The following is a 26,276-nucleotide window of genomic DNA, read 5'->3' as shown; positions in this document are numbered from 1 at the left end:
GCCAAGGTGCTGTACTATTACTATTGAAGGACTGCGTAAATATATACTACGTAATTCAAACAACCAATCCCTGGATTCTTAAAAGTTTACAGGAGTACGCATAAGTGTAACACACGAGGCGAGAAACGCGGGTTGTAGTTTATAAATGTCGCGGCTCACGTAGTGGGGAACAGCGGCGTCTGCCCACCGAAACTACATTACCCAGCAAGCCTTTTGCGCCAATTAGAAACGTCAACGAGCCAGTGAACATTAAGCGGAGCAGACCAAAATCCCAAACAAGGAAATGGTGGGGGAATAAACCGACCAGATTATTTAATTAATGCATGTAATAATTAATATTTTATTTTATTTTAAATTACGACGTATTTATGGGTTGGAATGGATTACGACTTCAAAACAAAGCTGGCTGCCGAGAGAGAGAGAGTAGAAGATCTGTTCGAATATGAAGGTTGCAAAGTGGGTCGAGGCACCTACGGGCACGTTTATAAAGCTAAACGCAAAGACGGGTAAGATGACCATTGACGCTATTGTTTACATTGATATGAAACTGACCGCTGGATGCATTTTCTCAAGCGACACTCGCGCATGTGTTTATGAACGGCGCGTTAGATTGGAATCCCCTCCCAAAGTGATAGCCCGTGTCTGTGTTTTTGTTTTCATGTAACGCGCTTCCCTCACTCACCAACGGCCCCCCCTCCCTCCTTCACCCCCACCCCGACCCCCACCCGCCTCCCCCAACCAACCCCCCAGCTCGCTCGTCTCCTCTCTCCTCCGACATATAGTCCTGCTCAACATTGGAGCTTGTCATCTTATTTTTTTTTTTTACATGTCCCTTCGATAGTGCGCTTGCGATTCATCGCGTAGGAATCCACATGAGCGCCACGGGTGTCGTTTTTTCACGCGATAGCAGCAGTTGAGGCTTCCTTTCGCGGTCCAACCTCTTTCCAGCCCTACACAATCAAACTTTTTTTTCCTAGTTAGTTTTTTTTTTTGGGGGGGGGGGGGGATAGAATTGTCCTCATCATTTATTAAACCCTTGGCTGGAGGTAACAAGATGTGAACAAGTTACATGAGTGTTAATGATTTGTCATTTTGGATTATTCCTCATAAGAGTTCATTTTCTATATCAATTTTATTCAACTTTACATGCTTGAAAATACTACGTTGCATGGTGTTGGAGTGTTATGGTCACACCAAAAAGGAAAAAAAACAACAAAAAAAAACCCAAAACGATTACAAGAATGAAGTTGTTAATATAGTGACAATGAAGTCTAGTTGCCTTTTGTGGAGATGAACATTTTATTACAAGAATGAAGTTGTGACTTTAAGCGTAGTTGTAATATTCAGAGAAACAAGTTTTAAATGTATGTGAATAACATGCGTGCAGTCCATTGTCGGGAAAAGATGAAAACATTTCAGTTCATATTAAACTACATTAAACTTAACATTGCGTTGTAAAAATAGCGATTGTTTGTCCTCATTTTAACACAGGTCAAATGTCATAATCATGAATTTTTTCTTGTAATTCTATGACGTCTTCGAGGAGGCAGTATGATTTATTTTTCTTTTCCATGTTACTCCTTTGTGTAAAAAAAAAAAAAAAGAAAAAAAAGTGACAATTTTGCTGACACATTACACGCGGTAACGACAATAGACCAAAATATGACATGTTATGAGCAGTTTAATTGGTATCAAAGATGCGTGCCCGAGAGGCTTGACAAATCCATCAATATCTTCCATGCAAATTAGGCTGAAGTGGGTTTGAACCGAGCACCATGAGGGTTTGTGTGGGAGCTGCTCACTGAATGGCGTTGTCATATGATCCTGTCTACACGCTCCGTTTTGTTGTTTATTATATATATTTGCATCATTTTAAATGCATACACCATTATTTCGTCAGATTGGCTTTCCTTTGGTACACCAGTGCTTGTTAAAACAATATTTTCATAAGATTCAAATTACAGGGTAAATTGCTCTCCTACAAATGGCTACTGAAATAAGTCAGAAGTCTTGATACATATTTTGAAACTAAAATACTAAATCATATTTTCTGACTTCTTTTTCCTCTACAGGATAGACGAGAAGGAATATGCACTGAAACAGATAGAAGGCACTGGAATTTCAATGTCTGCCTGTAGGGAAATTGCTGTAAGTTGATTTTTCATAAATTTTTTTGTGCGGTGGGAAAAATAATGCAAGCTGAAATACTTAAAAAATATATATTTAATGTTGTTGCTGCGTCTGCAAAAAGAAATATGTAAACTTGTTATAGTCCCCATGCATTTATTTTTTGTTCCATCATACTTTGGTGTGATGACTGGACTGATGTATTTCTTGTCTTACTTCTCTGTATTGAATAAGGAATTCATTGGGGCTTTTTGGTGTAACTGAATAAATTACAAGAATAATATATAAATTAAACTACCATCTAACCATTAATACGAAAAACATAATTTTATTGGCTACATTATTCAACTTGTTGACATAATGTCTTATGATTAGTACGTTGTCTGCCAATTTAAGTGTAAAAGCTGAAATAATGATTAGCAAAGAACATTACAGTATTCCAGTATTCAACATGGTAATGAAGTAATTAGCATCACGGGCCCAAACAGAATAATTGACGTTTTGTTATCAATGAATTAGGCATAATTTTTAGGGTATCCATGTTTAAATATTGTCACAATTTCAAGTTGGGAGTTTGGTCAGGCTGCTTGGATCACTGGGCTGGTACAACTGGGTGGCATTGACGTGAGGTGAAGTGATGACAATTGCTAGGCATCTGTATAATTACATGGGGCAAAGAAGCAAGGCTTGCTGGACACGTAGAACAAGAAAACTGCTTTAAGTGAGCGAGTTTCAAAAATCAATAGGGCTTTGCTTTGACAAAGTTTGACAATCCCTGAACGTTTGGAACGGTTGGGGTAGGGATTTGAAATCTGTGACATTCTAGTAAGAAACTACGCAAAAGGGACTGATTCTGGCATTGTTACTAAAGACAATGTAGGTAGAATTAGTAAAAGAGCACACAATTATGTATTTAGGACCTGTTAAAAAGTGTAATATATGTGCAATGAGAATATTAAACTATTCACGTCCATTTATAGCTCAGTCAGTCTTGTCAAACTGTATGATCAAAAGGTTTTACTCATTGTTTCAATTATAAATTAATGGGAACATTTTTTTGAAATTCAAAGCAATTTGTAAGTCCAGCAGCATCACAGAAGGATTGAACCCCGGTCCTTAGAACTGTGAGGCAAACGATCGAACCAGTCATCCACCGTGCCTGCGTCGCCATCATGTACAGTATATTTGAATCCAAAAGCTAGTTTATTTTTAGCCTTGTCGCGTCTTTTGACGTAGTACTGTAAATATATGACAACCGATAAAGTTATTTTAAAAAAAACATGTTGGCGGTGTGTGACAGACAACACGTCTTGCGTGAATCAGACTACAAGACAAATTTGGTCTTTCACAATTGCACTATGTCAGGCTACTGCAATCAAATATTGTATTCCGATACCACCACATCCCGTCTTTTACGATGACGGGGCTTTAACTTGTCAACTCAAACGCGACCGGATACACTTGTTACCATGGTGACGACATCGCGACGCGTGTATTATAAGAACAAAATGGGGAAAAACGTGTGGTCACCGGTGGTCGGAAGATTACATTCATTTAAGGCTTGCTTGAGGTATGTTCACATACTTTTAATACGATACGGCTCGCAAGCAGGCAAAAAACGTTATGTAGCTCAGCGAGCTAGTGCTAGCACTAACAGCTGTACATAAACATGCCGGCGTTATGTCGAATCATGCTCGATAAAGTTTCGGTGTAGGTGAAGTAATTTAATTACGATAAAGTGATTCAATTACAGTAAGTTAGCTCCGATTTTTTCTGTTATGTTGGTTTGACCTGACTGATTAGAATACATGACCTGACTAGAGCAGTGATTTCCAACCTTTATGGAGCCAAGGTACATATTTTACAATTGGAAAATCTCACGGCACACCAACAAACAAAAATGTCACAACAAGTAGATGTCCAGTAATGACTGTATTTACTTCCTGCCATCTAATAGAAGAGCATTTATTTGCTCTGTCTGTAAATGTACAAGTCATTTAAATAGACACATTGCTCCATCTTGTGATCGGCTCGTTGATCGGTTATCGTTTTTTTAAAATCGGCGATCGGCCCCAAAAATCCTGATCATGTAAAGGCTAATATATATATATATATATATATATATATATATATATTATTTCCCCGCCAAAAATTAGGGTTTTACAGGCATTTATCTCTAAAAATTGCAAATTTAATTTGTAAATCCGCCAAGCAAAGGTTTAAAAAAACAAAAAAAACAGTAAACTAGTTGATGTGTGTAATTCTGTTGAGGATAGATTCGGTAGATTCCGAACAAAAGCCATTCTTTTGTGATTTAAATGTCGTTCTTTTGGGTCCATTGTCACAACAGCCAGAAAACATGAGGCTGCTACAACCTTTTTATATGGTCGGTGTAATGGACTTTCGGTGATGTGCAGTGGTCTTTGCATGAAACGTACTTTTTGAGATCATGGCGCAGAAATATTAATGATATTTGTACAAATTTGAGCAATGAATTGAAAGTAAAGATGCTGAAAATGATTATTTTTTACCTGCCATTAAGTGATTTTTCAGTATGTAGTTTTCTTGCTTCTATGTTGAATTCCTCTGCCTTTTTTGCTGTTACTATGTGGACCTGTTTAACTCGCTCTCTGTTGGCGAATCACTGTTTGACCATGGGTTAGCCCACCTAACGTCAAGCTTTATACAACACTGAATAATAACCTTAAAACAAATTGTTTCAAGGTTGAGAGAAATCATGTACTGCACAAGAAGTCCACAAGAAAGTCTACATTAGTTGTCTTACACAGTTGGACAAAATTGTCGGTACCCTTCCGTTAAAAGAAAAACAAAACCCCAAAGCAAAAATAACCGCCAAAAGTAGTAATAATAAATTGAAAATTACTGAAATTTAACTAATGATGTCCACGCAATGTTGCAGAGGCGTGTCAACCAGGACAGCCCCACAACATCCAGAGCCTTTAGGAACTCTGGGCGAATCTCATCCAGCCCTGGGGCCTTGCCAAGGATCATTTGAACCACGTTGGTGACCTCAACCCCAGTGATAGCAGAGCCCACTTCAGAGACCCCAGATTCTGCTTCCTCATGGGAAGGCGTGTCGGTGGCATTGAGGAGGTCTTCGAAGTATTCTTCCCACCGACTGACAACGTCCCGAGTCAAGGTCAGCATTGCCCCATCCCCACTATACACAGTGTTGATGGTGCACTGCTTCCCCTTCCTGAGACGCCGGATGGTGAACCAGAATTTCCTCGAAGCCATGCGGAAATCGTTCTCCATGGCCTCACCAAACTCTGCCCAAATCCGAGTTTTTGCCTCAGCAACCACCAACACTGCATACCGCTTGGCCAGCCGGTACTCATCAGTTGCCTCAGGAGTCCTTCTTTAGCTTGACGGCATCCCTCACCGCTGGTGTCCACCAACGGGTTCGGGGATTGCTGCCACGACTGACACCAACTACCTTACGGCCACAGCTCCGCCTCAGCAATGGAGGCGCGGAACCTGGTCCGAGTGTCCAAGACATACGGCCGCAAGTCCGACGACACGACCACAAAGTCGATCATCGAACTGCGACCTAGGGTGTCCTGGTGCCAAGTGTACATGTGGACACCCTTATGCTTGAACATGGTGTTCGTTATGGACAATCCGTGGCGAGCACAGAAGTCCAATAACAGAACACCACTCTGGTTCTGATCGGGGGGCCGTTCCTCCCAATCACACCCCTCCAGGTCGGACTGTCATTGCCCACGTGAGCATTGAAGTCCCCCAGCAGAACGTTGGGAGTCCCCAGCGGGAGCGCTTTCCAGCACCCCCTCCAAGGACTCCAAAAAGGGTGGGTACTCTGATCTGCTGGTTGGTGCATAGGCACAAGCAACAGTCAGGACGCGTCCCCCCCCACCCGACGTTGGAGGGACGCTACCCTCTCGTCCACCGGGGTGAAGCCCAATGTACAGGCGCCGAGCCGGGGTGCAATAAGTATACCCACACCTGCTCGGCGCCTCTCACCGTGGGCAACTCCAGTGTGGAAGTGAGTCCAACCCCTCTCGAAAGGACTAGTACCAGAGCCCAAACCGTGTGTGGAGGCGAGCCCGACTATATCTATTCGGAACATCTCGACCTCACACAACAGCTCGGGCAGGTTTTGGAGAAACATAGGCTGCCATCCAAGCAAGATCTTTTTCATGGATGCCCCTGCTTATTTCAGCAAGACAATGCCAAACCACATTCTTCACATGTTCCAACAGCGTGGCTAGTAAAAGAGTGCGGGTACTCGACTGTCCTGCCTTCAGTCCAGACCTGTCTCCCATTGAAAATGTGTGGTGCATTATGAAGTGTAAAATACGACAACGGAGACCCCGGACTGTTGAACAGCCGAAGCTGTACATCAAGCAAGAATGGGAAAGAATTCCACCAACAAAGCTTCAACAATTGGTGTCCTCCATTCCCAAACGTTTATTGAATGTTGTTAAACGAAAAGGTGATGTAACACAGTGGTAAACATGACCCTGTCCCAGCTTTTTTGGAACGTGTTTCAGCCATAAAATTCCAAGTTAATGATTATTTGCTAAAAACAATAAAGGTTATCAATTTGAACATTAAATATCTTGTCTTTTGTAGTGTATTCAAATAAATATAGGTTGAACATGATTTGCAAATCACTGTATTCTGTTTTTATTTATGTTGAACACAATGTCCCAACTTAATTGGAATTGGGGTTGTACCTTGAGTCACTCTCTTTAAAAACCAAAGACCAAGTCCGTCACTTTGGTGTTTTGATAGATTCCGACCTGACTTTCAACAGTCATATCAAATCAATTACTAAAAATGCCTTCTACCATCTGAAGAACATATCCAGAGTCAAGGCTTGCATGTGCCAAGCAGACCAGGAGGAGCTCATCCATGCTTTTATCTCAAGTAGACTTGACTATTGTAATGGTCTTCTGACTGGACTCCCTAAAAAGAGCATTAAAAAGCTGCAGCTCAATCAGAATGCTGCAGCTCGGGTTCTGACCAGAACAAAGAGGTTAGAGCATATTACTCCGATTCTAAAGTCTTTACACTGGCTTCCAGTCAGCTTTAGAATAGATTTTAAAGTTCTGCTACTGGTCTAAAAATGACTAAACGGTTTAGGTCCTGATTACATGAATGAAATGCTAATGGAATATTAACCCAGTAGGGCAGTGAGATCGACAGACTCGGGTCAAATAGTGGAGCACAGAGTCCAAAGCAAACGAGGTGAAGCAGCGTTTTGCTATTATGCTGCACACAAATGGAATAAATTGCCAACAGAAGTGACGTCAGCCCCAAGTGTGAATGTTTTGAAGTCCAGGTTAAAAACTCTTCTTTTTTTCCTCTTGCTTTTTAGCGTATTTCCACTTTGAAATGATATTTCTTGCACTGTACGCTATTTTAATTGTACTTTTATTTTTTTCTCTTTGTTTGAAATGTTTATAAGCTGTTTTTTTTCTTTGTTTTTAAATGCTTTTAATCTTGTAAAGCACATTGAGTTACCTTGTGTATGAAATGCGCTATAGCAATAAATTTGCTTTGCCTGAGGTAGCTTTAAATATAGTTTAACTAGGGTTTTAGTTATTCATTCACTTTCTTTTTTTTTTTTCTTCCATATGTTACTGTTAAATCGTGTTTTCTGTCTGAGTTTTTTCAAGGGTTGTTGCAGCACCTCTCCACGCTGCTTCAGTAATAATGATCTGTAGGAAAATGACACAATAAATTCATTTACAAACAAACCTAAAACCCAAATTGCACTACATCAAGAAAATAATGATTTCATCAATGTGGTCTTTTGTGTTTTCTTGCCAGCATCAGCAGTTGTTTCTCAAGACTTCTTCACTGTACAAACAGATGTAAAGTGTACAGCTGTAAAGTCCATTTGCAGTACTGAAAGCTCAAACATAGGGTTGCCAGGGATCTGATTATTACTACAGCTATTATTACCCGCAATGGTCTTTAAACAAAAACACCACAAGATTTTTACCAGTTTAGCGAGTGTGGTCTTATTGTCTCGAATACTGTGCTGTCTAATCTAATTCGGATCTGGTGTCTCATTAAATTGAAATGAATCTGCAGTCAGTCATTGACAATAAATGGTTGCTGCTACAACACTCAACTGAGCCAGTGGATGCCACATAAATTCATTCTTGAGGGAAAGGCTTGGCGTTGACATTGCTCCATAGCTAGTGTGGCCAGCAGACGTCTACATAGATCTGCCTCTCAAGGGTTTTATCGACTTGTGGCTTGCCAGTTGCATGTTGGAAATCTCTCCTCTCCTTTAGTGTATATAGTTGGGGATATACGGGGACTAGTGTTTTTCTAATGGCATTTCTACATTATTTCTACTTACTCCGTTAATTTTGACGGGCTCATATTTGTCACCAAGAACTAGTTTGCTGTATGTACCGTGAAAAAGTATTTGCACCCTTCTCAAATTCTTTTTTTTTTTTTTTTTTGCATAGTTTCCCCACTTGGATATTTACGATCATCAAACAAATATAAATATCAGACAAAGACAACCTGGGTGATCACAAAAGGCAGTTTTTAAATACTGATTTTATTTATTTAGGAAAAAAATATTCAAAGCTACCTTGCCTTGTGTGAAAAGGTAGTTGACTCTTAAATATAATAATTGGTTGGGCCACCCTTAGAAGAAGAAGAAGAAGAAGAAGAAGAATCATCTTTTATTGTCATGAACATGCATGCATGCACACGAAATTTGTTCTCTGCATTTAACCCATCACAGTGAACACATACACATGTTAGTGGAACACACTGGAGCAGGGGGCAGCTGAAGCGCCCGCGGAGCATTTCGGGGTATCAGTGTCTTGCTCAAGGACACCACAGCCGTGAGTCCAGGGGATGTTGGCGGATGGTCCAGTCGGGGTTTTGAACCTAGGTCCCCCACGGTGGCAGGCGATGATCTTAACCATTGGGCCACGGCAGCAACAATTGAATTTAAGTGCTTACTGTAACTGGCAATGAGTCTTTCACATCTCTATGGAGATATTTTGGCCCACTCTCTCTTTAAGGATTGTTTTAATTCAGCAAGACTTGAGGGTTTTCGAGCCTGAACGGCTTTTTTAAGGTCATGCCACAGCATTTCAATCGGATTCAACTCCAGACTTTACCCGGGTTTACCAGCAGACTTTTTTTTTTGTCATTCCGATTAAAATCATTCCGGTTCAAGTCTTTGGTCAACTGTTTACATGTGATGTGATCTAGTGCCCCCTCCTTCAGCCGTCACCTTGTCGTGTTGGAGGGGTTTGTGTGTCCCAGTGATCCTAGGAGTTAAGTTGTCTGGGGCTTTATGCCCCTGGCAGGGTCACCCATGACAAACAGGTCCTAGGTGAGGGACCAGACAAAGCACGGCTCAAAGACCCCTAATGATGACGATAAACAATGGACTTCGTTTTCCCTTGCCCGGGCGCGGGACACCGGGGCCCCCCACTGGAGCCAGGCCTGGTGGTGAGGCTCGAAGGCGAGCGCCTGGTGGCCGGGCCTGCACTCATGGTGCCCGGCCGGGCACAGCCCGAAAGGGTAACGTGGGTCCCCCTTCCCATGGGCTCACCATCTGTGGGAGGGGCCATAGGGGTCGGGTGCAGTGTGAGCTGGGCGGCGGCCGAAGGCGGGGACCTTGGTGATCCGATCCCCGGCTACAGAAGCTGGCTCTAGGGACTTGGAATGTCACCTCTCTGGCAGGTAAGGAGCCCGAGCTGGTGTGTGAGGTCGAGAAGTTCCCACTAGATATAGTCGGACTCGCCTCCACACACATCTTGGGCTCTGGTACCAGTCCTCTCGAGAGGGGTTGGACTCTCTTCCACTCTGGAGTTGCCCACGGTGAGAGGCGCCGAGCAGGTGTGGGTATACTTATTGCCCCCCGGCTTGGCGCCTGTACGTGGGGGTTCACCCCGGTGGACGAGAGGGTAGCCTCCCTCCGCCTTCGGATGGGGGGACGGGTCCTGACTGTTGTTTGTGCCGATGCACCAAACAACAGTTCAGAGTACCCACCCTTTTTGGAGTGCTTGGAGGGGGTGCTGGAGAGCGCTCCCGCTGGGGACTCCATTGTTCTGCTGGGGGACTTCAATGCTCACGTGGGCAATGACAGTGAGACCTGGAAGGGCGTGATTGGGAGGAACGGCCCCCCCGATCAGAATCCGAGCGGTGTTCTGTTATTGGACTTCTGTACTCGTCATGGATTGTCCATAACGAACACCATGTTCAAGCATAAGGTGCACTTGGCACTAGGACACCCTAGGTCGCATTTCGATGATCGACTTTGTGGTCGTGTCATCTGACTTGCGTCCGCATGTCTTGGACACTCGGGTGAAGAGAGGAGCGGAGGTGTCAACTGATCACCACCTATGTGGTGTGTTGGCTCTGATGGTGGGGGAAGATGCCGGTCCGACGTGGCAGGCCCAAACGTATTGTGAGGTTCTGCTGGGAACGTCTGGCAGAATCCCCTGTCAGAAGGAGTTTCAATTCCCACTTCCGACAGAACTTTGCTCATGTTCCGGGGGAGGCAGGGGACATTGAGTCCATTGCTGAGACGGCCGACCGGAGCTGTGGCCGTAAGGTGGTCGGTGCCTGTCGTGGCGGCAATCCCCGAACCCGTTGGTGGACACCAACGGTGAGGGATGCCGTCAAGCTGAAGAAGGAGTCCTATCTGGCCTTTTTGGCCTGTGGGACTCCTGAGGCAGCTGATGGGTACCGGCTGGCCAAGCGGAATGCAGCTTTGGTGGTCGCTGAAGCAAAAACTCTGGTATGGGAGGAGTTCGGTGAGGCCATGGAGAAAGACTTCCGGATGGCTTCGAGGAAATTCTGGTCCACCACCCGGCGTCTCAGGAAAGGAAAGCAGTGCACGACCAACACTGTGTGTAGTGGGGATGGATGTAGCCGTGGAACAGTGGACCAGCTCTACACCCTCGGCAGGGTCCTCGAGGGTGCATGGGAGTTCGCCCAACCAGTCTACATGTGTTTTGTGGACTTGAAGAAGGCGTTCGACCGTGTCCCTCGGGGAGTCCTGTGGAGGGTGCTTCGGGAGTATGGGGTACCGAACCCCCTGATACGGGCTGTTCGGTCCTTGTACGACCGGAGTCAGAGTTTAGTCCGCATATCCAGCAGTAAGTCGGACTTGTTCCCGGTGAGGGTTGGACTCCGCCAAGGCTGCCCTTTGTCACCGATTCTGTTCATAACTTTTATGGACAGAATATCTAGGCGCAGCCGAGGCGTAGAGGCGGTCCGGTTTGGTGGCCTCAGTATTGAGGCACCTCCAAATCTGAGACCATGGTCCTCAGTCGGAAAAGTGTGGCATGCCCTCTCCAGGTCGGGGATGAGATCCTGCCCCAAGCTATATGATTATTTTATTATTATTATTATTATTATTTGCTAAAAAAAAAAGGTTTATCAATTTGAACATTAAATCTTGTCTTTGTAGTGTCCATCCATCCATCCATTTTCTACCGCTTATCCGGGTCGGGTCGCGGGGGCAGTAGCTTTAGCAGGGACGCCCAGACTTCCCTCTCCCCAGCCACTTCATCCAGCTCTTCCGGGGGGATCCCGAGGCGTTCCCAGGCCAGCCGAAGGACGTAGTGTCTCCAGCGTGTCCTGGGTCGTCCCCGGGGTCTCCTCCCGGTGGGACGTGCCCGGAACACCTCACCAGGGAGGCGTCCGGGAGGCATCTGAATCAGATGCCCCAGCCACCTCATCTGGCTCCTCTCGATGTGGTGGAGCAGCGACTCTACTCTGAGATCCTCCCGGATGACAGAGCTTCTCACCCTATCTCTAAGGGAGAGGAGGAAGGAAGGAAACTCATTTCGGCCGCTTGTATCCTGGATCTTGTTCTTTCGGTCACGACCCACAGCACGTGACCATAGGTGAAGGTAGGAACGTTGATCAACCGGTAAATTGAGAGCTTTGCCTTTCGGCTTAGCTTCTTCTTTACCACAACAGATCGATACAAAGTCCGCATCAGTGCAGACGATCCACCGATCCGCCTGTCGATCTACCGTTCCATTCTTCCCTCACTCGTGAACAAGACCCCAAGATACTTGAACTCCTCCACTTGGGGCAGGATCTCATCCCCGACCTGGAGAGGGCATGCCACCCTTTTCCGACTGAGGGCCACGGTCTCAGATTTGGAGGTGCTGATTCTTATCCCAGCCGCTTCACACTCGGCTGCGAACTGCTCCAGGGAGAGTTGGAGGTCTGATGAAGCCAACAGAACCACATCATAAGCAAAAAGCAGTGATGCAATACTGAGGCCACCAAACCGGACCCCCTCTAAGCCTTGGCTGCGCCTAGAAATTCTGTCCATAAAAGTTATGAACAGAATCGGTGACAAAGGGCAGCCTTGGCGGAGTCCAACCCTCACCGATTCTGTTCATAACTTTTATGGACAGAATATCTCTGTGCAGCCGAGGCGTAGAGGGGGTCCGGTTTGGTGGCCTCAGTATTGAGGCACCTCCAAATCTGAGACCATGGTCCTCAGTCGGAAAAGTGTGGCATGCCCTCTCCAGGTCGGGGATGAGATCCTGCCCCAAGTGGAGGAGTTCAAGTATCTTGGGGTCTTGTTCACGAGTGAGGGAAGAATAGAACGGCAGATCGACAGGCGGATCGGTGCAGTGTCTGCAGTGATGCGGACTTTGTATCGGTCCGTTGTGGTAAAGAAGGAGCTAAGCCGAAAGGCGAAGCTCTCGATTTACCGGTCGATCTACGTTCCTACCCTCACCTATGGTCACGAGCTGTGGGTCGTGACCGAAAGAACAAGATCCCGGATACAAGCGGCCGAAATGAGTTTCCTTCGCAGGGTGTCCGGGCTCTCCCTTAGAGAGAGGGTGAGAAGCTCGAGAGGAGCCAAATGAGGTGGCTGGGCCATCTGATTCGGATGCCTCCCGGACGCGTCCCTGGTGAGGTGTTCCAGGCACGTCCCACCGGGAGGAGACCCCGGGGACGACCCAGGACACGCTGGAGAGACTACGTCCTTCGGCTTGCCTGGGAACGCCTCGGGATCCCCCCAGAAGACCTGGATGAAGTGGCTGGGGAGAGGGAAGTCTGGGCATCCCTGCTAAAGCTACAGCCCCGCGACCTGACGCGGTAGAAAATGGATGGATGCTAGTCTCGTGCGATCTGCCGTTTACATGTGTCACGTACGTGGTTAGGGCGAAGGCGAGGAACGCAAGGCAAGAACATGGTGGACCCAATTGCAGGGAAGCAGGGAGGCAAGGCAGGAGTGCGGGAATCTCAAAATAATAATATTTAATCACAATGATAAAAACAACTGGCGACTATGACATGGCAAGACGTGACAACGACAATGAACCGACAAGAACTGAAAGAAACCAGGAAACTAAATACAAACAAATTGACGAGACAACGAGGAACACCTGGACAAGACACGAGTGGCTGGAGAGAGCGGATTGGTCGACACAAAGTAGACGAGAACAGGTGGACACAACAACCTAATGAGCACACGACAAACATGGAACACAGGAAAACATGGAACAAAACTAAACACAACCCAAGCAATAGATCTACGTGATCAGTGCCTCGACCCTAGCGCTAATCCTAGCACTATTTCTAGGATTAGCTTTTCAAGATGGTCTGCTGCTCATTTGCTTGTCAATGAGGTTACTCAAAGCAGGCTCTTGTCTTCATCTTTGATCCTGGACACCCACTTTTTGTCTGTGCTGTAGCCTCCTGCGACGTCCCCATACAACCTTGCAACCTTTGGAAAATGTTTAGTGGTGGTTCCCCTCCCAAAGCAAAAAAATAAATAAAAATAAAAAAATCAATCACAGCTCCCTGTGCTTCTGATGGGCATCCACCAATGACCTCATTTAAAAAATGGCAGACAGGAAGAGGATAGGCTTAAACAAATACAGTTCAAAAGCAATGTGGGACTTTTGGCATAATGCTTTAAGTGTCATACTATGAACTTCTCTTTCGTCTTTGTGGCAAGCATGTGCTCACTTTGAACCTGAATTTCTGGTTTTTCCTCATCGCAAATAATCTCTTCAGGGTTAGGTAGTAGAACAGACCCTCCCAAAAACACTTGTTGAGACTTTTGAGTAAGTTTGACATGTCTACACCCTTTCCTATATCACAACTGGAGTGTTCTAGAAGAAGTGACTTTCGGGTTTTCCTAGTCGGGGGTCACCCCAGTGCTATTGGTGATTTCATTTATTAAATAGATATTTACTTATATTTCATATTTATTATGAACCGTTTTACTGGTTTTCAAAAAACGTTCCATCCCTAGGAATGAGCATAGGTAGGTGATAGACTACCACGCATGAATTATGTACAAATTCAGTTTACATCACTGCTATAGAAACGGAAATTGGTCATAAACTGAGGACCTAAAGTACATATAGGTATTGTTTGTTTTTCCCTATGTAATAAGGAGAATAATACTTAATTTTAATTCTCAACATTATTCCTCTGTTCTTGTGCAATAATAGGAGCGTGTCAAGCTATGTTAAAGAGGTTGGACTGTTTGCTTTTAGTTCGTTTGTATAAACAAATGTTTGCTATAGAAGTACAATAATATCCTTGCTTTCGTTGTACAGTTTCTTTGTTCTTTTTGTTTCTTTTCTTGCTCTTCTCTGAACACCCCTTGTTGAGGCAAGTTTGCCTTTGGCAATAAACGGTGCAAGACAAAGAAAAAGCGACAAACATGAGTTTCCTTGGCTCGCCAAACTACGTCCTCGTGAGGTACCCTGAGGGCATACACGAAATGCTCGGATCGCTTGTGATGTCCTCCATGATGGATCTGACTGGAAGAAGTGTTGCAAAAAAAACAACAACCCAGAAACATGCCCAAAATAAATAATTTCATATTTGTTCAACTGAAGTCTTTCAAGATTACATGTCACTACAACAAAGTACAACTTTTAAAAGCATAAAAATGTGGTTGAATTCCACTTTGTACAACCTCAGAGGCATATGACTTTGGAGGTTCTATTTAGCTATATGATTATTTTATTATTATTATTATTATTATTTGCTAAAAAAAAAGGTTTATCAATTTGAACATTAAATCTTGTCTTTGTAGTGTCCATCCATCCATCCATTTTCTACCGCTTATCCGGGTCGGGTCGCGGGGGCAGTAGCTTTAGCAGGGACGCCCAGACTTCCCTCTCCCCAGCCACTTCATCCAGCTCTTCCGGGGGGATCCCGAGGCGTTCCCAGGCCAGCCGAAGGACGTAGTGTCTCCAGCGTGTCCTGGGTCGTCCCCGGGGTCTCCTCCCGGTGGGACGTGCGCGGAACACCTCACCAGGGAGCCGTCCGGGAGGCATCCGAATCAGATGCCCCAGCCACCTCATCTGGCTCCTCTCGATGTGGTGGAGCAGCGACTCTACTCTGAGATCCTCCCGGATGACCGAGCTTCTCACCCTATCTCTAAGGGAGAGGAGGAAGGAAGGAAACTCATTTCGGCCGCTTGTATCCTGGATCTTGTTCTTTCGGTCACGACCCACAGCACGTGACCATAGGTGAGGGTAGGAACGTTGATCAACCGGTAAATTGAGAGCTTTGCCTTTCGGCTTAGCTTCTTCTTTACCACAACAGATCGATACAAAGTCCGCATCAGTGCAGACGATCCACCGATCTGCCTGTCGATCTCCCGTTCCATTCTTCCCTCACTCGTGAACAAGACCCCAAGATACTTGAACTCCTCCACTTGGGGCAGGATCTCATCCCCGACCTGGAGAGGGCATGCCACCCTTTTCCGACTGAGGACCACGGTCTCAGATTTGGAGGTGCTGATTCTTATCCCAGCCGCTTCACACTCGGCTGCGAACTGCTCCAGGGAGAGTTGGAGGTCTGATGAAGCCAACAGAACCACATCATAAGCAAAAAGCAGTGATGCAATACTGAGGCCACCAAACCGGACCCCCTCTAAGCCTTGGCTGCGCCTAGAAATTCTGTCCATAAAAGTTATGAACAGAATCGGTGACAAAGGGCAGCCTTGGCGGAGTCCAACCCTCACCAGGAACGAGTCCGACTTACTGCCGGATATGCGGCCCAAACTCTGACTCCGGTCGTAGAGGGACCGAACGGCCCGTATCAGGGGGTTCGGTACCCCATATTCCCGAAGCACCCTCCACAGGACTCCCCGAGGGACACGGTCGAACGCCTTCTCCAAATCCACAAAACACATGTAGACTGGTTGGGCGAACTCCCATGCACCCTCGAGGACCCTGCCGAGGGCGTAGAGCTGGTCCACTGTTCCACGGCCAGGACGAAAACCACACTGCTCATCCTGAATCTGAGATTCGACTTCCCGACAGAACCTCCTCTCCAGCACCCCTGAATAGCCCCTACCAGGGTGGCTGAGGAGTGTGATTCCCCCTGGAGTTGGAACACACCCTCCGGTCCCCCTTCTTAAAAAGGGGGACCACCACCCCAGTCTGCCAATCCAGTGACGAGCACAGGAGTCCAATAACAGAACACCACTCTGGTTCTGATCGGGGGGGCCGTTCCTCCCAATCACGCCCTTCCAGGTCTCACTGTCATTGCCCACGTGTGCATTGAAGTCCCCCAGCAGAACGATGGAGTCACCAGCGGGAGCGCTCTCCAGCACCCCCTCCAGTTAGGACCCGTCACCCCACCCGAAGGCGGAGGGAGGCTACCCTATCGTCCACCGGGGTGAACCCCAACGTACAGGCGCCTAGCAATAAGTATACCCACACCTGCTCGGCACCAAGCAATAAGTATACCCACACCTGCTCGGAGCCTCTCACCGTGGGCAACTCCAGAATGGAAGAGAGTCCAACCCCTCTCGAGAGGACTGGTACCAGAGCCCAAGCTGTGTGTGGAGGCGAGTCTGACTATATCTAGTCGGACCTTCTCGACCTCACACACCAGCTCGGGCTCCTTCCCTGCCAGAGAGGTGACATTCCACGTCCCTAGACCCAGCTTCTGTAGCCGGGGATCGGATCTCCAAGGTCCTCGCCTTCGGCCACCGCCCAGCTCCCACTGCATCCGACCCCTATGGCCCCTCCCACAGGTGGTGAGCCCATGGGAAGGGGGACCCACGTTTCCCTTTCGGGCTGTGCCCGGCCGGGCCCCATAGGTGCAGGCCCGGCCACACAACGTCCCAAGCCGGCACGGTAGTCGACTGGTTAGCACATCTGCCTCACAGTTCTGAGGACCAGGGTTCAAATTCCGGCCCCGCCTGTGTGGAGTTTGCATGTTCTCCCCGGGCCTGGGTGAGTTTTCTCCGCGCACTCCGGTTTCCTCCCACATCCCAAAAACATGCGTGGTAGGTTGATTGGAGACTCTAAATTGCCCGTAGGTGTGAATGTGAGTGCGAATGGTTGTTTGTTTCTATGTACCCTGCGATTGGCTGGCGACCGGTTCGGGGTGTTCCCCGCCTCCCGCTGGGATAGGCTCCAGTAACCCGTGACCCTAGAGAGGATAAGCGGTAAAGAAAATGGATGGATGGATTATTACCAGTGCTTTAAATATCTACCTCTTCCGTAGAATTGCTGCATCCAGAATTTTCAGAACCTATTTCTGGAATGTCTGCTTGCACTGTGTTGTTTTGACAGCGGCCCAATTTTCAGACATTTTTCTTGTGTCCTCCAGCTGTTGCGAGAATTGAAACATCCAAACGTGATTGCCCTGCAGAAAGTGTTCCTGTCCCACAGTGACAGAAAGGTTTCGCTCCTGTTAGACTATGCCGAACACGACCTTTGGGTGAGTTTTTCCTCTATGTCCATGTTGCATGCCATGCAGAACATTTGTCCCGCAGGATTTTCAAAAAAACAAAGTCTTCCAGACTTGATCCTAGTGTCCGAATTGTAGTTGATCTAATAAAGACAGAAGATATTCTGCAGCAGAAGTCACCAGCACTTGTGACACGGAGAGCTACCAGAGTCATGACAAGTCATGTAGAGGGCTGCTTGGAAGTACGATTTGTATAATTGTATGCAGTCACTGGCACTGCACACACGGTGTAGTGATTCACTCACCTAACTTTGGTGCAGTGTGGGTTCAGTTCCCATTCAGTGATGGTGTGAATCTACTTGTGCCCTGCGATTGGGGGGCCACAAGTCCAGAGTGTGTTCTGCCTGATTCCGCTGGGATAGGCTCCAGCTCGCTGCAAAAAAATAATGGATGAATTGTATGCATAATGTATGTGTAATGTGAACAATATACTAAACATGATATATCAGAATGCACCGATACCAGGTTTTTTTTAGAGCGAGTCCAAGTACAGAGGACTGATACTTGATAAAGGAATTGTCTTGAAATTGTGATGAAAATGTTTTATTTTAACCAAATAGTGTCCCAAACCCCCCGCAAAATCATTTTTTTCTTGAACATGGCACAGATTTCACTCAAATATACATGTACAAAACATAAAAACATAGATGAGAGATGAAAACTAAACAAGAGACGAAGACCGTAGAGTCTGGTGGATACAGTAATCGCCCACTAGATCGCGTTTCACACTTTGCGGTCCCGTGTTTTTAAAGTTTTTACTAAATTTTTTTATACAACCCCAATTCCAATGAAGTTGGGACGTTGTGTTAAACATAAATAAAAGCAGAATACAATGATTTGCAAATAACGTTCAACCTATATTTAATGGAATACACTACAAAGACAAGATATTTAATGTTGAAACTGATAAACTTGATTGTTTGTAGCAAATAATCATGAATTTAGAATTTTATGGCTGCAACACATTCCAAAAAAGCTGGGACAGGTGGCAAAAAAGAATGAGAAAGTTGAGGAATGTTCATCAAACACCTGTTTGGAACATCCCACAGGTGAGCAGGCTAATTGGGAACAGGTGGGTCCCATGATTGGGTAGAAAAGGAGCTTCCCTGAATTGCTCAGTCATTCACAAGCAAAGATGGGGCGAGGTTCACCTCTTTGTGAACAAGTGCGTGAGAAAATAGTCGAACAGTATAAGGACAATGTTCCTCAACGTACAATTGCAAGGAATTTAGGGATGTCATCATCTACGGTCCGTAATATCATCAAAAGGTTCAGAGAATCTGGAGAAAGGACTTCATGTAAGCGGCAAGGCCGAAAACCAACATTGAATGCCCGTGACCTTCGATCCCTCAGGCGGCACTGCATCAAAAACCGACATCAATATGAAAAGGATATCACCACATGGGCTCAGGAACACTTCAGAAAACCAATGTCAGTAAATACAGTTCGGCGCAACATCCGTAAGTGCAACTTGAAACTCTACTATGCAAAGCAAAAGCCATTTATCAACCACACCCAGAAACGCCGCCGGCTTCTCTGGCCCCGAGCTCATCTAAGATGTACTAATGCAAAGTGGAAAAGTGTTCTGTGGTTCGACGAGTCCACATTTCAAATTGTTTTTGGAAATTGTGGACGTCGTGTCCTCCGGGCCAAAAAGGAAAAGAACCATCCGGACTGTTATGGACGCAAAGTTCAAAAGCCAGCATCTGTGATTGTATGGGGCTGTGTTAGTGCCAATGGCATGGGTAACTTACACATCTCTGAAGGCACCATTAAAGCTGAAAGGTACATACAGGTTTTGGAGAAACATATGCTGCCATCCAAGCAAAGTCTTTTTCATGAATGCCCCTGCTTATTTCAGCAAGACAATGCCAAACCACATTCTGCACGTGTTACAACAGCGTGGTTTCGTAGTAAAAGAGTGCGGGTACTAGACTGGCCTGCCTGCCTGCCTGCAGTCCAGACATGTCTCCCATTGAAAACCTGTGACGCATTATGAAGCGTAAAATACAACAACGGAGACCCCGGACTGTTGATCAGCTGAAGCTGTACATCAAGCAAGAATGGGGAAAGAATTCCACCTACAAAGCTTCAACAATTAGTGTCCTGAGTTCCCAAACATTTATAGAATGTTGTTAAAAGAAAAGGTGATGTAACACAGTGGTAAACATAACCCTGTCCCAGCTTTTTTGGAACATGTTGTAGCCATAAAATTCTAAGTTAACGATTATTTGCTAAAAACAATAAGGTTTATCAGTTTGAACATTAAATATCTTGTCTTTGTAGTGTATTCAATTAAATATAGGTTGAACATGATTTGCAAATCATTGTATTCTGTTTTTATTTGTTTAACACAACGTCCCAACTTTATTGGAATTGGGATTGTACGATTTGTACAACATGTACGTGTTATCCTTTGCTGTTTCTCTCTCTTAATATATTATGTGTTTAAATGTGTTCGTATTATTTCTATATCTCAAATTTCACTTATGGCGGGGGTGGTTTGGAACGTAACCACGGTGATGGAGGAGGGATTAGCCTTGTTACCTCTGTGTGTCAACTGTAAAAAAAAAAAAGTGAGTAAAAAGAAATACAAGACTGCTTCTAGAGAATTCCTCAGATTATAAAATACAACTCTGACAGCCTGACAGGACAAACAACAAGATACTTTATTAAACCATTGCTTATTTTATTCAACATAATTCTGCCTCACGACATACAGTATCTGTATATTGTCACTCTCCAATTACGACCTCAAAAATCCAATTTATAGCAACTGCAACTAATGTCAACAACGTGCAGCTAAGGAACCAATTAAAATGTTATGTTATTGAGATTCAGTGTATCATTTGTTCTTTTCCATTTTCAATTGGCAATAAAAAAAAAATCAAATAATGACTGAATATTTTGATATTTATCTTTTAATCTGGCACAAAAAAAATAAAAAAATGTCAGTTTTCATATTTCAGTTTTAAGCTCGGATCAAAACTATGAAATAGAAAATCAGGCCACACCACTTAATTTGATATCAATATTTCATTTGTTGGATTATGTGACCCGAATGGTAATGTGCATTAGTAAAGATATGTTAGCTTGTTGATGAATGATGTAATGTGTTTTTAATTTATTACATCTCCATTGTCTCCCAGAAGTGTAAATCAAACAAAATCGTGACAAAATTAGCCCATAAATATGTTGTTTGTAAAAAAAAAAAAAAAATATTTGTTTTGTTTCAAAGTTTATCCTTGCAACATATTGTTACATGCGCGCACAAAATTATTGGTATTCGTCCTCTAAAGAGAAAAAAAAACACACAATAGTCACTGAGATAACTTTAAATTGCCAAAAGTAGTAATGAATAACACAATGTTAAAAATCAACTCATGAAAATAGAATTGCTTTAATTTTGTGGTTCAACAGAAATTTACACCAAACAATGGAACTGCCCTGGAGGAGGCTCAGTTATTATATGTTTTGGTGCTGCTTTGCTACATCCACCCCGTCATAAATCTGCAGGGTACAATGAAATCTCAAGTTTAAAGTTATTTCATTAAGCATTGTGGCTTTTTGTTTCCATAACAGAAGGGTACAAACAATTTTGTCCATGTGGGTACAAGCAAGAGGAACAAAACAGGAGGCTTGAGGCTCCGAAGCATGACCACCATTGCTAAAATGACACATTTACACATATTCAGACTCGGACATTGGTGTGAGTTTGCGGAAGCATTACAGTCATTACTGTGATTAGATGAATGGACGTCTATAGTATGTTATTTAGCAGTCATTCATAGTAGTAAATTAGACTAAAAACAGGTACAGTATATTGTTATGATTTTGGTATTAGTTGAATGAATACAAGGTGGTCCGTATGCAGAGTAAAAATCTGTGAGGTGAAATGTTTTCTCTTTCTTTTAGCATATTATCAAGTTCCATCGTGCCTCCAAGGCCAACAAAAAGCCAATGCAGCTGCCCCGAGGGATGGTGAAGTCTCTCCTGTATCAGATTCTGGATGGGATCCATTACCTCCACGTCAACTGGGTCCTCCACAGGGATCTGGTGAGCAGCTATTATTTTAGCTTCACCGCTCCACTTTCCCATGACTTGAATACAGCGTCTATTACCCTTCGCTTATAATGCCTTGATTTTTTATTTTGTTTTTTTTATGGGGGGGGGGGGTATTGACCATATTTGGGCAATAGGCTGAAGCCCACTGAGATACAGAAAAAGACACAGTCAGGTCGTCGTAGTGGTTCACTTGCCTGTCTTTTGTGCAGGCAGCGTTGGTTCAGTTCCCACTTGCTGGTGGTATAAATGTGAGTGAGAATGGTTATCTGTCTCTGTAATTGACTGGCGACCAGTTCAGGCTGCAGTTCACCTTTCAGTTGTAATTGGTTAGTATAGGCTCCAGCTACCTGTGACCCTCAACCTTAAAGTGACCCCAAAGCATACATTGGACTAGTTCAAAAGTTTAAATGGTTGTTTGCTTTTGTCTATCTATATGTGCTCTGCGATTGTTTAGTGACCAGTCTAAGGTGTACGCCACCTCGCGCCTGAAGCTGGGATAGGCTCCAGCACACCAGCGACCCGATCCATTTTCTGAACCGCTGATCCTCACTAGGGTCGCGGGTGTGCTGGTGCCTATCCCAGCTGACTTCGGGCGAGAGGCGGGGTACACCCCGAACTGGTCGCCAGCCAGTCGCAGGACACTAACCTTTATTTAACCAGATAAAAACACGTTGAGATCGGGATATCTTTCACAAGGGTGACCTGGCCTGGTCAGCAACACATGATATAAGAACAAGGAAGTGACAGTACAGAGTAAAACATACAATGTCCGAGGTGCAATTCAATAAGAGGTGCAGAAGCTGCACAACAACAAACAAGAATTTAAAATGTAAAATAGTGACACTGTTTAGTGGTACCAAGCTGGTAGTCCCTCAGGAGAGAACGGAACGCTCCAAGTGGAATAACGTCAGAGAGTTTCAGTTTAGTCAACAAAGTATTCCATGCTGTGGGGGCACCAAAGCAGAAATGAGTTTTTTCCAAATTCAGTCCTTATTTTTGGGACAGATAAAGCAAGAATCCAAGGCATAGCAGCTGCTTTTTTTGCAATAAAGCACACAAATAAGGAGCAATCAACCCGAAAGAGGCTTCAAAATTTTGGTCAGCCAATTATAAATTCGCATTGGTGGGTAAGGCGACTACAGCCAGGGACAAATCTCAATGCCGAACTCAAACAGAGAAATGTTACGAGATTGTGTCAGCACTGTCCTGTAATTTACTGAAATTAATTATAATGGCTCAAAACTAGAAGGTTCTCTGTTCTAAGTGTTGTTTTGGTGGCTCTAACTGGCTACAACACACTTTATCCCTGCGTGATGCTCTCCACTGCGGGTTTCCCACAGTTTTGTTTTTGTTTTTTTGCAGAGAGGAATATGAGCGCTTGCTACATCCAGACTTTCTTTGGATTGGAATGACAGGATTTCCACTTGAATTGTTTAAAATGTTGATCACAGTTTACCAGAGAAGGGGGAACTCGAATCAAATGTCAATTGTCAAATAACTTGGCTCGAGTCGACTCGAATTGGCAGTTTTATGACTTACGACTTGCCAAATATTTCAGAAAGACTAGGCTTGACTTTAGACTTGGCAGCCAAAAGACTTGACTTGACTTTGACTTGAATTACAACCCCAATTCCAATGAAGTTGGGACGTTGTGTTAAACATAAATAAAAACAGAATACAATGATTTGCAAATCATGTTCAACCTATATTTAATTGAATACACTACAAACTTGATTGTTTTTAGCAAATAATCATGAACTTAGAATTTGATGGCTGCTACACGTTCCAAAAAAAGCTGGGACAGGGTCATGTTTACCCCTGTGTTGCATCACCTTTTCTTTTAACAACATTCAATAAACGTTTGGGAACTGAGGACACGAATTGTTGAAGCTTTGTAGGTGGAATTCTTTCCCATTCTTGCTTGATGTACAGCTTCGGCTGTTCAACAGTCCGGGGTCTCCGTTGTCATATTTTCCGCTTCTTAATGCACCACACATTTTCAATGGGAGACAGGTCTTGACAGGCAGGCCAGTCTAGTACCCGCACTCTTTTACTACGAAGCTACACTGTTGTAACACGTGCAGAATGTGGTTTGGAATTGTCTTGCTGAAATAAGCAGGGGCGTCCATGAAAAAGACGTTGCTTGGATGGCAGCATCTGTTTCTCCAAAACCTGTATGTACCTTTCAGCTTTAATGGTGCCTTCACAGAAGTGTAAGTTACCCATGCCATTGGCACTAACACAGCCGCATACCATCACAGATGCTGGCTTTTGAACTTTGCATCCATGACAGTCCGGTTGGTTCTTTTCCTCTTTGGCCTGGAGAACACGACGTCCACAATTTCCAAAAACAATTTGAAATGTGGACTTGTCGGACCACAGAACACTTTTCCAATTTTCATCAGTCAATCTTAGATGAGCTCGGGCCCAGAGAAGCCGGCGGCGTTTCTGGGTGTTGTTGATAAATGGCTTTTGCTTTGCATAGTAGAGTTTCAAGTTGCACTTACGCATGTAGCTCCGAACTGTATTTACTGACATTGGTTTTCAGAAGTGTTCCTGAGCCCATGTGGTGATATCCTTTACACATTGATGTCGGTTTTTGATGGAGTGCCGCCTGAGGGATCGAAGGTCACGCGCATTCGATGTTGGTTTTCGGCCTTGCCGCTTACATGAAGTCCTTTCTCCAGATTCTCTGAACCTTTTGATGATATGATGGACCGTAGATGATGAAATCCCTAAATTCCTTGCAATTGTACGTTGAGGAACATTGTCCTTAAACTGTTTGACTATTTTCTCACGCACCTGTTCACAAAGAGGTGAACCTCGCCCCATCTTTTCTTGTGAATGACTGAGCAATTCAGGGAAGCTCCTTTTCTACCCAATCATGGCACCCACCTGTTCCCAATTAGCCTGCTCACCTGTGGGATGTTCCAAACAGGTGTTTGATGAGCATTCCTCAACTTTTTGCCACCTGTTGCAGCTTTTTTTGGAACGTGTTGCAGCCATAAAATTCCAAGTTAATGATTATTTGCTAAAAACAATAAAGTTAATCAGTTTGAACATTAAATATCTTGTCTTTGTAGTGTATTCAATTAAATATAGGTTGAACATGATTTGCAAATCATTGTATTCTGCTTATGTTTATGTTTAACACAACGTGCCAACTTCATTGGAATTGGGGTTGTAGAATAAATAACAGTTTCACTTGCTGGCTTTAGCACAGAGCGGACAGAACACCAGGAAATTGATCCCGTGTGCTTTCTTTATTTATCCGTCACTTGAGCTACATCTAGCTAGGGTGACATTGACAGGGATTCTCCTCGGATCCTCGGCGGGTGATGGGGGCTCAGTTAATCATCTGGAATCAAAAAGATACTCCTACTTTTTGGACAAGAAAAGGACAAGAAGCCAATAAATCTTTACTACTGTCAACTGCTACAAAGATTGTTAAAGTGTGAAATATATGCCTTCAATGTTTTTGACAGACTACACATGGGTTACATGCTTTGCTTACACTTAAGACCTTCAATTTCCAATTTCAAAATGTACACATCTTAACCAGTCAATGTAGGAAAAGTGCAGTGTTTTTCCTAATAGCTTAAACACCGGCTATATTGTATTCAGGTATCCTGGAAACCGTGACATTGTGACGATAATGCTCGAGAGCGCCAACCTTACAAGCTATGTAAATGGGATTCAGCCTGCCTGTCACTTACACATGGTCTCTCTGTTGTGTCTTGGACCTTTGTAAAACAAAACGCTTTTAATATCGCATCCACGAATGAATGACAAGCGATCACTAAAATAGTTTCAGTATTATAGATGTGAGAAATGTGACTTTTAGGACTGCTCTTCAGGATGTGCTAAAATAAGGCATTACATGCACTATAACAAATGATGATAATCCTAATATGTCTACTTTCCACTGGACATTTTTGCTTGTTGTTATTTCTTTCTCTATTTTAATTTGTTGAGAGATTAAAATACATGGTTATTTGGCAAAAGTATGTCACTTTGTCCTGGTATGGTTTGTGATAACCAGAGGTGTGGATTCGAGTCACATGACTTGGACTCGAATCAGACTCACAAATACAGTAGTTACACAGCGGGCTGACCGTGAGCTGTCTGGGCTTCCTGTTTATTATAGTCTGGTTTAGTCAGTGTAGTGTTCTCAAGAATCAGTCTTGTATTTCTTTCTTTATTCGCTTTATTTACCGTTCAGCACAGAGGAAACATCTATTCGACATGAAGCTACAGTCTTCTTTGGGTCCTTTTCTTCGCCTCTTGTTTCATAATATTTTTACGCAATGTCCCCTAGTGACTGAGATACCACAGTTGGATAA

At 44.4% G+C, this 26,276-nt stretch overlaps 1 protein-coding gene across 3 annotated transcripts in view; it reads left to right on the top strand.

Moving 5' to 3' along the window:
• Nucleotides 1-243: 243 nt before the first annotated feature.
• The window catches only part of cdk19 (cyclin dependent kinase 19), a 78,214-nt gene continuing 52,181 nt past the window's right edge, over nt 244-26,276 (top strand). For 2 of the 3 annotated variants that reach the window (XM_061754269.1, XM_061754268.1), the window contains exons 1-4: nt 244-506; nt 2,073-2,148; nt 17,728-17,838; nt 21,784-21,924. In XM_061754269.1, the coding sequence (XP_061610253.1) occupies nt 379-506; nt 2,073-2,148; nt 17,728-17,838; nt 21,784-21,924 (456 nt within the window). In that variant the 5' untranslated portion in view covers nt 244-378. The remainder of the gene's footprint in view (nt 507-2,072; nt 2,149-17,727; nt 17,839-21,783; nt 21,925-26,276) is intronic. The other variant, XM_061754270.1, reaches the window with a different exon arrangement.

This window comes from Phyllopteryx taeniolatus, chromosome 18 (genome assembly GCF_024500385.1).
Source record: "Phyllopteryx taeniolatus isolate TA_2022b chromosome 18, UOR_Ptae_1.2, whole genome shotgun sequence".
NCBI lineage: Eukaryota > Metazoa > Chordata > Actinopteri > Syngnathiformes > Syngnathidae > Phyllopteryx > Phyllopteryx taeniolatus.
The sequence above is the reverse complement of the archived record's forward strand: the minus strand, read 5'-3'. Positions and strand labels throughout refer to the sequence as shown.